Consider the following 10,067-nt stretch of genomic DNA (forward strand, 5'->3'; position numbering starts at 1 on the left):
GGATGGGGCAAAAAAGCGGAGGGGCCGAAAATGCCGAGGTTCTTTCAGTCGCGAGCTTGCCAACGGAGATTGATATTGCAAGTCGACTCAACATGCTCTTGTTACTATACCGAGCTGATGTGCTTCTTACGCTGGATCAAGGGTCATAGTCTAAATTAATCCTCAAAAGCCATTTACTAGGAGTAGTTATTAGCTACATCATCTCCTGATCATCTCATTGATTTCCACCTTAGTACAAACGAAATACTTCGCTCTGCCTCATATCGATATCAATAATATGAATCCCAGTGCCCATCAACAAGAGCCCTAAATCAGTATGCGCTTCGACCAATGTACATCTTGGGTATGATACGATGAGCCAGTTCTCCAAAAACCCGCCTTCAAACCCCTCTCTCCTTACACCATCTCTCCACCTCCCTGGCCAACTTCTCTCTCTGATCCCTGACCATCTCCATCATCGGCTCTACCTGCTTCAGGTATGCCTCATCAGCATACCCCGTCTGCCCATCCGGCCCAGTCGCACCCCCTCCGCCCTTTTGCGGCGCAAGATAAGTATCGTAGACCGAAATCATCAGGTCCATGACAGCAGATAACTGGTTAGGAAGCCACTGCACAAAACGACCAAAGAAACTGTGATTAGTATCTGTCCGGGAAAGAAAGCATCATTCTTGAGGGATGGAGAAGTGAATAACTTACAGTAACGATGGGACTACCCCCGGTAGCGGTAGGATGCGGGGTACGACGGATGATGTACTCGCGCGCGAACAGCCAGTGCCGCCACCGGAAGCTGCGAACATGGTTCAAGGTCTTGAGGAAGAGGATGGCGGTCTCGGTGTCCTGGACGGCGTAGTCGCGGGTGCCGACTTCCTCCGCTTTGGAGTTCATGTAGGCGAGGAATTCGCGGTGAGGGAGGGGGCGATAGGCGCGAAATTCGTGAAGGATTTTGGTGAGCGGAGTGGAGGGCATGGGAATTTGGCAGAGGTGGTCCAGCAGGGGGATCTGTTTTGATGTTAGTTGATTAGAGGGTGGGTTTTGGAATCACATAGGTTGACTCACCATGCTGTCGTTGGCGCCGCTCTCGCCGCGGAAGAAGAGGGGCTGGTTGTCGAGAACTCCATCGTAGACGACGCCGTTGGGGAACATGGATTGGTTGGTGATTCCGAAGATGAAGACGCGGAAGGACAGGTAGTCGTGGGGTTTGGAGTTGGCCCACATGTCTAGATCAGGGTTGTGAGAGGGAATTAGGAGGGAGGGTGGGAAGTAGAAAGGGAAGAGGCTTCTTACCTTCCATTGAGGCTTCAATCTTCTCCATCGAGGCTAGAATCTCGCGGAACCCGTCGTTTACCACCGAGCGTAAACCCTGCTCGACATTGTCGACCACCTTCAGTGCTCCGCTGATGAGGCCGTTGGACTCTTTCACCATGTCCACGTGGGTCAGAATGAAGCCAGCTTCGGAACTCTTGGGGTCGAGACCCTTCTCAAAGGCACGGACAAGCCGCAAGTTAGAGTAGGTTAGGCCCTTGGATGAGTCCGCAATGGTGTAGTTGAAGAGTGAGTACGCAGCTGCGTAGGACATGAAAGGAGGAATGTTGAGACTGATTCCAGGTCAGCTCATGAGGCCAAGAATTTGTAAATGGAAGATAAACTCACATCTGGGCACAGTGGTACATCGGACGAGCTACAGACTTGGGCAACACGTCCCGTCCGAGTCCATAGCCCTGGTCAGGGTTCTTGCACCAGCTCTCCCAGCATGGCTCGAGAAGATACGACGAGGCAAGGAAAGAGTAGTCGCGAAATGCGGCGGTGATCATGTACAGATCTAGTTCTCCCTCGGAAGTCACCAGCTTGTCAATCTCCTCGGTCAGGTCTGGAAGCTCAGCCAACACAGCGGGACCTAGCTCATATAGAGCGAGAAGTCCCGGAGAACCGTCTTGCTTGACAACAGGGAGACGTTCGAGCAGTGACATCAAAGGCTGGAAGACAGAGGGCAGCTTGGTAGGGGAGGTGAGATACGGCAGGAAACCTGTGGAGGTTGTGATGGTGAAAGGGTCCAAGGATCGAGGAAGGGTGGAAGGATTATCATGGATATGGGGGAAACGGTCCAAAGTACTGTTTGGTAGAGGAACTCTAGAAGGAGACATGGTGAAGGAATCTGCTTGATAAGGAAATGGAGGTATAGCAGTGTGGTGATGGGGATGGAGAGATTCGGAAGTCTAGAGTAAGAAGAGAGGAAGATAGGAAAATGTGGGAAAGGGGGCGATTTCGGTGTGTTGAACCTTGCACTCTTCTAAGCTGGTAAACTCTGGGTTCTGGTGCCTGGAAATTGGGCGGGAAAGCAGGCGATTCTTATAACATTTTGAGGCCGGTATCAATTCCGGCCTCGAAAGCGCCAATACGAAAGAGGTAGGGAAACTGCGTGGAGACCTCAGACTCAATCATGAGAACAGGGTAGTACCGTTTCTCGGCGCCCTGGAGAGATTATATGACCTGAGAGATGGCTTCTTGTGCTTTCAAAATACCCCAGCGGTCAATATATCGTCACCAAGGCCTGCTCAACGACTCTATACAAACTCTTGGCAGATCAGGGCACGCAGGGATCACGAGGACACGCTATTCCCTTTCCAGCATTGTATATCAATGTCTTCAGCTGCCTGTACTCAACGTTAGCTGCTACGCGAGAATTGATACGCACGTATCAGCTGTTGCGAACAGTTCTTCGATCATCTTACACAAAAAGTTGATCCAATCTTACCAGTTTTACGATCATGGTGCCCCAAATTGACCACCGCCTACATCATGACCTTGTTTATACTTCACCAACTGCCAAGGCTTCAAGTCATGTGGTCCTTGTCGCGATTGGCCACGACAGCCGAATCTGACTGATTAGCCTTTCGTAGTTGCATGAGGCCGGAATTGAGCCGGCCTCCGCTAATAACCGGCCTCCCTTTTTATCGGCTGCAACATTCCCTATCTTTCGGCTTCCGCAGGACTCCGGCGACTCGGAAGAACTAACGTCCCGAGCAAACATATTCATGTCACCAAATGATAAGAACTACATGTGGTGCTTCAACATTCAATCTGTCGCCGTGCGGAAGTTCGAATATGTAATCGATTCGTCCGTCTATTGCGTCCATCCACCATTCACTCCGATGCTATGTTGTTGATCTCTTTGCAACATGCCAGTCACATAGTATCGTAGGCCTCTTGTCGTGGAGTATTGCATGATTCTTAGAGTATGTGCATTCGTTATGATTGGAGTGTAGAATCTTTGTCTATTGTACAAATTGGGTATATCTTACAACCGTACAGCTGCCATCGGGCTTGATAGCCATAACTGGTGCATCCGATTAGAATTGATTCCGTCTGTAATTGGCAGAGACATACCAACACCTAAGCCTATATATCACACGTCGCAGGGTGAACGGGCAAAGAAGTGCTTCATGGCCCTTGTCCTTGGCCTGTCTGCGTCCCGCTAGGTTCGTCTAAGCTTGGAGACACCTTTTGAAGTTTCCGGTATTCTTGCTCGAGAGCCCTTTGCATCTCGAAGTCAGCTTGTCGTTCCTGTCGAACGCGCTGCTTCTCCGTGTCAAGTTCGACCGCCTTGTGCATTGACTGATATTAGAGAATCCAGGAGTCAGTATCCGTAAAGAATTCAGGGACCAAGAGATTAACGGACCGCCTTTTCTTGCTCTTGTGCCCAGTGCACAAAGTAGACAATCCCTGCTGTGCCCAGGCCGGTCGCGGCCAATGTCAACTTAGAAGCTCGAGACATATTGCTGGTTCTGTACTGAATGATTCGACAGAGCTCGGGAACACTTCGTAGGTCACCCGATCAAGAGGTTAGGTCGAACATAACCCAAGTCTTGAATCGGCGATAATCAACGATGGCGGTGATACGTGGCAGAATCGCCGACCGCCTAGGGGGGTCATTCGTGGCGTCGGGGAGATTGGACGGCGCATCACAAGCTCCACAACTCCACCTTATTGATATATCGCTTCAGCTCGAGTCGTTCTCTTTTAAGCCTATCGTGAAGTCCAAGAGGACTTGTCCGCAAAATGGTGAGCGCTAGAGGTATTCCCCTTTCCCTGTGGAAGAGGTACTAACGTTGTCCCCGACAGTCCGCTCAGAACTCCGCAGGCATTCAGACCCTCCTCGATGTAGGTCAATATGACTATTCATATGAGGTCTTCTAATTGACACCGACCCTCTAGGCTGAGAGAGAGGCCCAGAAAATTGTTCAGCAAGGTAAGCTTCACCGTGTTGGTCTTGGACCTTACCACCGTATGCTGACGTATCGCATCTTGTAGCTAGAGAATGTACTGTCCCAACCCCTCCCCGATAACCGCAGCCACTCATTAATACTTCCCTATTAGACCGTACCAAGCGGATAAGGGACGCAAAGGCCGAGGCTCAGAAGGAGATTGAGGAGTACCGCAAGCAAAAGGAGGACGAGTTCAAGAAGTTCGAGGCTGAGGTATACACATACGATTCCACAATGGTCGCGCGATTAGGGGTGGCTCGCAAATACTGTACAGATAAGAAGCTAATGTACCTGTGTCTTCTATAGCACTCGAGCGGATACAAGAAGGCTGAGGAGGATGCGAACAAGGAGGCGGAAGTGAAGCTCCAGGAGATTAAGGATGCCGGCAACGAGAAAGGCAGCAAGGTTGTGGAGGACCTCATCCATGCGCTGATTGACGTTAAGCCTGAGGCCTCGGAGAAGATTGTGGTCAAGGCATAGATTTGGTGTTTCCTGCAGCAGTGTGAAGGTTCATCAATGTTTGGGTTCTTTGCTTCCAGCCTGTGAATATTGTTTAGCTATTTGATCATACAATTCCTCCTGTCTATCATTTTTCTATGCTGTCTAGCAGCTCATTCGACAATACGACGGGGGAGTGCATTGATGTCTTCATTGGGTTTGGACATATCGCCTGGTGCATGCATGAAACATTCCCCGCCTTTCGACCCTTTGATCATTTCAACAGCTGTTGAACATTACGATGTAATCAAGCCAAGCTCTTCGCTCTGATCCATAGATTTATATCCTGAGATACATTGTAAGTGTTTCAGAGGCTCTCTCGCAGTATAATGTTAGTCGATCAACATTGATGACATGCTCTGCTAGTATATAGGCCTCAGGCATCAACTCCCAAACAGGCCTCTGTTGCGTCATTCTTCGGCGTGCGGCCGCCCATCGTGTGGGTGTGTGTATACATCGCTTCTTTTACTTCTACTACTTTGTACTGTATGTACATATAAGCCACAAAAAGCGCAATAAAATGAGAGCTGCTGTCGCGCTTCTGCGAACAGCAAGGAGCATCTCTCTTTGTAACGCGAGACGTGTCCGCCAGCCCTCCTATTTGAAGTGTCGTTCCACCTCACGGGGTTTTCATTCCTCCGCGCGTAGAGAGTCTGATGTTCTTGATCCGCGCTTGGAAGACCTGGGCAAGGTTATCAGAGACGAATATGCTGCAGTCAGAGAACAATATGGTGAGTTACAGGCTTGTGATCAATTCCGTCGCGCCACGTTGTTAATAACAGCCTGTGAGCGTGCCTAAATTGACCTGCTGTTCACCAGATACCCCGAAGCACCCCGTCGTGCTTGCGCATGGACTTCTCGGGTTTGACACGCTGCGTTTTGCCGGCCCTTATCTTCCTGGTGTCCAGTATTGGCGTGGGATTGAGGATGCACTGTCGATGAAGGGAGTCCAAGTCATCACTGCAACAGTACCTCCGTCGGCGTCCATCGAAATGCGTGCCGAGGAATTAGCGAAAGATATCGCGGCTGGAGCCCGTGGCAAAGAAGTGAACATTATCGCGTAAGCTCTCATATCTCATTTCTTCATCTTCCTCTCTGATGCTTTTATCTAATATCGGACAGTCATAGCATGGTAAGCCTGATAGATCAACCGCCGTCGTAGGAGCCTGCCTGTTTACACTGCGATATAGGGGTAGGCAATTCAACCACATATAGTTGTCTCATACAGTCACGTACTGATAGACAACTAAGGGGTCTCGATTCGCGACATATGATTACACACCTCAGACCAACGGACTTCAAGGTCAAGTCCTTGACTACTATCGCTACGCCTCATCGAGGTATGTATGACTTAGCGAAGCAATGCAGTGCGCTAATTAGCTTCTCAGGCTCTGCAGTTGCAGACTATATCCTCAAGCAGATCGGTGGTTCGTTGACCCAACTATTTTCCCAGAGGACGAAGCTTACACTCAGTACACAAAGACGACCGTTTGGCTCAGTTGTACTATGCCCTTGAGAGACTAGGAATAGAGTCAGGGGCGTTTGCTCAACTGACTCGCGACTACATGCAAAACACCTTTAATCCTGCAACTCCAGATGTAGACGATGTTCGGTAGGTGTTCTGCCCCGTAAGTGCTACGGAAAGGCTGAGTTCTTGCAGGTATTTCTCCTATGGCGCATCAATGCAGCCAAGCTTCTGGTCCGTCTTCCGTCTGTCTCATCGTCTTTTACAGCAAGTCGAGGGGTATAATGATGGGCTTGTTAGCGTTGCCAGCAGCAAGTGGGGGGGAGAAAGGGGTTACAAGGGCACCCTGGAAGGGGTGAGCCACTTGGACCTGATCAACTGGACCAATCGATTGAAATGGCTGGCTGGTGAAATGACGGGCAACAGGCTAAGGTATGTGATGAGCCCTCACAGCCATGATCATATTCGACTTGTTTGACCGATTGTACGTTGGCTGATGCTGAGTTAGATTCAACGCAATTGCATTCTATCTTGATATTGCTGGTATGTAGAAGATGTGCCGGCATCACTCCACACACAATGTTGTCGAACCATGACTATTTATTGAAAGGTGTGACTAATGAGAGTGATATTCTAGATATGCTTGCGAAGGAAGGCCTTTGAGGGCGCTGTGCAGTAAGTAGCTCTTTGTCTGAAATCCTGATGCCTAGAAGGCATTGGGCGAGTGCTTTGGGGTTTGCAGCAGATATTCTTGGCGGCACCCATTGCAGTCAATTCGGTAGATGCGAAATATGACGTCCACGATTTCTACGGCTGGGCCCATGGTGGTGCATTCAATCGTATATTGTGTACCTCGTGTTCGATTGGCGGAGAGAAGACCAACGAAGGTGGCGGTGCAACGGCGCTGGGTGGCTGAGTCCAACTCTCGGCCCAGACTCGAACAGCTCAGCCCTGCGAGTCGATCTTTCATCTATTGACACTCACTGAGGATGCGGGATGGAAGGAGGAATAGGCACTTACAATTTGACCAGATGTTAATTATTGAATCGAATCAGACGGCTTCAAATCATCGGTCAATCTCCACTGTCGATCTATTTCCCTCCCTCACATTGTTGTTCCGAGGACGCCGAGAGCTATTGAAAGACTGCCCCACGGGAGCAGTTCTTAACTTTCTTATTCCCCCTGGACTTAACGTCATTCCCTGTAGTTCTGCCGAACTCCCGTTGTTCTTTTTCTCCCCCTTCACCCCCCCTCCGATCTCCCCACCTTCAGTGTTCTGATTATCTTGTCGTAAGGTTATCACTTGTATTTACTTTCTTCGAGTGGTCTCTGCTTTTGTCTCCCTCCTGTGTTGATTCAATCCAATCCCGGTCTTGACAAGGTGTGATTGTGCGTTTCTGGTGTCGGCCATTCTCACCTGGGTTCGGCTTACGCACGGTTCGCCATGTCCGTAACAATCCACTTGGACCGACCTCACAAGCACTTCACTAACCTCGACTTCCTCGTCGGGAAAGTGGTGCTCAACCTACCTTCCGAGGCTGCCATAGGAGGAATTCAGGTGAAGCTGGAAGGCGAGAGCCGTACGCGTCTGTCGGGTCCACGAAACCCGCATCATGAACAATCAGACAAGAAGCGGACGGAGATCGAGGTCCATAAGGTGCGGCACTCCACCATCTTCCAACCCCACCTCGTAGATCGCCGACAATACATTGATACTAAACACCCCTTACAGATCTTGTATAAGGTTGCTACAGTCTTCCCCACTCCCGAGGTCTTCAATTCGAAAACCCCCGAGAGGGTCTATACATTCGCAAAGGGAACATACGAGTATCCCTTTAAGTTCAAGGTGACATGCTACAATTTCTCTTCATCGCGCTGAGTATATGTTGATTTTCAGATCCTAGTTTCCGTTCAACAATGCCTGCAACTTCCATAACAGCATGCTCACCAACCTCAATATCACCGGCCTTAAAGTGGAGGTGGCTAAGGATACCCATCGACATGTGAAGAAGACGCTTCCACCATCTCTCAGCGGCTTCCCTGGAATGGCCGACATCAAGTACTACATCAAAGCCACGGTTATACGTCCACAGTTCTATAAGGAGAATATCAGGGCGGTATGTCTCTCAATATCGCCTACTGTAGCTGTCTATGCCCTCGTCCTTATGAGACTAATGGCTGTGTCACAAGGTCACGAACTTGAATTTCCTTCCGATCGAGCCTCCACGAACAGGAAACCCGAGCGAAGAGACATACGCCAGGCGGCAACATCAATTTTCAAATGCCCCTCCCGTGTCCAAGAAGAAAAGCCTCTTTCGGAAAATGTCAAGCAGTTCCCTTCGAGAAAGCGCCATTGACGGACCCCGTGTCTCGGCAGATCTAAGATTACCCAATCCGTCGATATTCACGTGCAACGAGCCCATACCTATGCGGGTCATCGTCAAGAAACTGTCCGACTCGTACGAGACCATCTTTCTACAGATGTTACAGGTCGAATTGATCTCCTACACACACATCCTCGCCCACGATCTCAAGCGGACTGAGAGTGGCACCTGGGTCATTTTAAGCTGCAGTAACATGGCTATGCCCTTGGGCAGAGGGGGAGATCCTGCTGAGACCGAATGGACCTTGGATGCTAACATGTGGAATCGCATACCGCTACCCAGCACTGTCGCCCCATCATTCGAAACTTGTAACATTTCCAGGACCTATGAGCTTGAAGTCCGCGTGGGGCTTACGCATGGATCAGTGGGAAACATGAAAGTATGTTGTTCTTTGTATCCCCTTTCCTAGCTACAAACACTCATTGCTCGCAGCCTCAACTTATTGTACTTCCGTTGCGCATGCCTGTCAAGGTCTTTTCGGGCATCGCGCCCCCACAGGCACTCTTGGAAGCCATGGCTGCCAATGGGCTTGACAATCCGTCTGTGTCTACCTCCAGTCAGCCTCTGCATGATGGCTTGCCTCCACCGATGCCTCCTCGGCCGTCCCGGCCACCTGCGCCAAGGAATCCGGAAGATGGATACGACGATGCACCCCCAAGCTACGAAGACGCGATGGCTGATACTCTCAGCCCAATTGATGGCCCCCGTCGAGAGTATAACCCACCAAGTGCCTCCTCCGAAAGATCGTTTGAATCTGGGGCTGATGCAAGATCTTCAGTTGGAAAGGAACCTGAGGCTTCGAGACCGTACGGCAACCAAGGGGCCAATTCTTCTTCGGAAACCCTCGACATGCTGCCTTCAACCCCTCCAGAGTCGCGGTCCGGCTCGCCCGTCTCTCTTGTTTCCCGCCAACAAAGCGTACTCAAGATACACAAGGCCGTTCCACTAGAGGAGAGCCCTCCACAGTATCAGGCAACAGCGGACAATCCAACCCAGCCGCCTGGGAACCAGGGCAATCGCAGGCCATCTCGGCCAGAGCCTCGCGCTATGAATCTGGGAGTTCCTAACCGGAAACCGGTCCCTCGTAGTCCAAGTCGGGATGTCTAGCGCCTATTGTCCCGTAGCTACCTTCACTTCTCTACCTTTAGGACGAGGGTATCACGTTTCTGTGCATGATTTTGGAACTATATCCACCTCTTCAAAAATGACTTCCGGGCTCGCAGCACTGTTATATCTCGCTGCCGGCCTTCTAATACACATTTATTGCACTCTGCCCGCCGTTTCCTTGGTACTAGATCTCCGATGTGACTAAAGGTACAGCAAGCACATACAGTCTATACAGTGAAATTATCTCTATCGCTTTAGGCCAATGTTATCCAGATACAAGAGGCTAAGAGCGCAGAATCATAAGAGAAGTTGTCTGTACAGCCCCAGTACTCGTAAATGATGTGGGAGCCG

The 10,067-nt window shown here is 50.3% G+C and overlaps 5 protein-coding genes across 5 annotated transcripts; 3 read left to right on the forward strand and 2 right to left on the reverse strand.

Annotated features, from left to right (window-relative positions):
• Positions 1–191: 191 nt before the first annotated feature.
• Positions 192–2,306, reverse strand: BO97DRAFT_408167 (indoleamine 2,3-dioxygenase family protein). The gene is made up of 5 exons (XM_025695791.1): positions 1,651–2,306; positions 1,285–1,595; positions 1,057–1,217; positions 697–999; positions 192–608 (listed from the first exon to the last, which is right to left on the reverse strand). Exons 1-5 carry the CDS (start codon positions 2,139–2,141, stop codon positions 381–383), a joined length of 1,494 nt encoding a protein of 497 aa, XP_025547791.1. The 5' UTR covers positions 2,142–2,306; the 3' UTR covers positions 192–380.
• A 1,141-nt stretch (positions 2,307–3,447) lies between these two features.
• Positions 3,448–3,772, reverse strand: BO97DRAFT_327504 (protein PET117; the record flags this gene model as incomplete). The annotated part of the gene is made up of 2 exons (XM_025691328.1): positions 3,448–3,612; positions 3,677–3,772. Coding segments are annotated over 2 exons (261 nt in total), but the record flags the coding sequence as incomplete, so codon positions are not given.
• A 191-nt stretch (positions 3,773–3,963) lies between these two features.
• BO97DRAFT_397653 (uncharacterized protein) lies at positions 3,964–4,894 on the forward strand. Its single transcript, XM_025694155.1, has 6 exons — positions 3,964–4,059; positions 4,120–4,158; positions 4,213–4,246; positions 4,309–4,317; positions 4,375–4,475; positions 4,569–4,894. The coding sequence occupies exons 1-6, from the start codon at positions 4,057–4,059 to the stop codon at positions 4,740–4,742; spliced, it is 360 nt and encodes a 119-aa protein (XP_025547793.1). The 5' UTR covers positions 3,964–4,056; the 3' UTR covers positions 4,743–4,894.
• Positions 4,895–5,280: 386 nt separating this feature from the next.
• Positions 5,281–6,776, forward strand: BO97DRAFT_353538 (triglyceride lipase; the record flags this gene model as incomplete). Its single annotated transcript, XM_025692058.1, has 7 exons — positions 5,281–5,491; positions 5,580–5,820; positions 6,012–6,100; positions 6,149–6,187; positions 6,243–6,372; positions 6,421–6,657; positions 6,734–6,776. The coding sequence occupies 7 exons, from the start codon at positions 5,281–5,283 to the stop codon at positions 6,774–6,776; spliced, it is 990 nt and encodes a 329-aa protein (XP_025547794.1).
• Positions 6,777–7,319: 543 nt separating this feature from the next.
• On the forward strand, positions 7,320–9,977 carry BO97DRAFT_472872 (arrestin (or S-antigen), N-terminal domain protein). The gene is made up of 5 exons (XM_025700184.1): positions 7,320–7,882; positions 7,958–8,071; positions 8,130–8,342; positions 8,416–8,988; positions 9,042–9,977. Exons 1-5 carry the CDS (start codon positions 7,670–7,672, stop codon positions 9,714–9,716), a joined length of 1,788 nt encoding a protein of 595 aa, XP_025547795.1. The 5' UTR covers positions 7,320–7,669; the 3' UTR covers positions 9,717–9,977.
• The last annotated feature ends 90 nt before the right edge of the window (positions 9,978–10,067 follow it).

The sequence above is a fragment of the Aspergillus homomorphus genome (assembly GCF_003184865.1).
Source record: "Aspergillus homomorphus CBS 101889 unplaced genomic scaffold BO97scaffold_45, whole genome shotgun sequence".
NCBI lineage: Eukaryota > Fungi > Ascomycota > Eurotiomycetes > Eurotiales > Aspergillaceae > Aspergillus > Aspergillus homomorphus.

What these genes read in the sequence shown, in the direction of transcription:
- BO97DRAFT_408167 (XM_025695791.1), bottom strand. Translation starts at nt 2,141, where the DNA reads ATGTCTCCTTCTAGAGTTCCTCTACCAAACAGTACTTTGGACCGTTTC. An exon ending in ATGTACCACTGTGCCCAGAT is followed by an intron (nt 1,596 to 1,650) that starts GTGAGTTTATCT and finishes ACCTGGAATCAG; the next exon opens with TCTCAACATTCCTCCTTTCA. An exon ending in GATTGAAGCCTCAATGGAAG is followed by an intron (nt 1,218 to 1,284) that starts GTAAGAAGCCTC and finishes ACCCTGATCTAG; the next exon opens with ACATGTGGGCCAACTCCAAA.
- BO97DRAFT_397653 (XM_025694155.1), top strand. An exon ending in GCATTCAGACCCTCCTCGAT is followed by an intron (nt 4,159 to 4,212) that starts GTAGGTCAATAT and finishes CCGACCCTCTAG; the next exon opens with GCTGAGAGAGAGGCCCAGAA. An exon ending in TCAAGAAGTTCGAGGCTGAG is followed by an intron (nt 4,476 to 4,568) that starts GTATACACATAC and finishes TGTCTTCTATAG; the next exon opens with CACTCGAGCGGATACAAGAA.
- BO97DRAFT_472872 (XM_025700184.1), top strand. Translation starts at nt 7,670, where the DNA reads ATGTCCGTAACAATCCACTTGGACCGACCTCACAAGCACTTCACTAAC. An exon ending in AGTATCCCTTTAAGTTCAAG is followed by an intron (nt 8,072 to 8,129) that starts GTGACATGCTAC and finishes TTCAGATCCTAG; the next exon opens with TTTCCGTTCAACAATGCCTG. An exon ending in GATCAGTGGGAAACATGAAA is followed by an intron (nt 8,989 to 9,041) that starts GTATGTTGTTCT and finishes CATTGCTCGCAG; the next exon opens with CCTCAACTTATTGTACTTCC.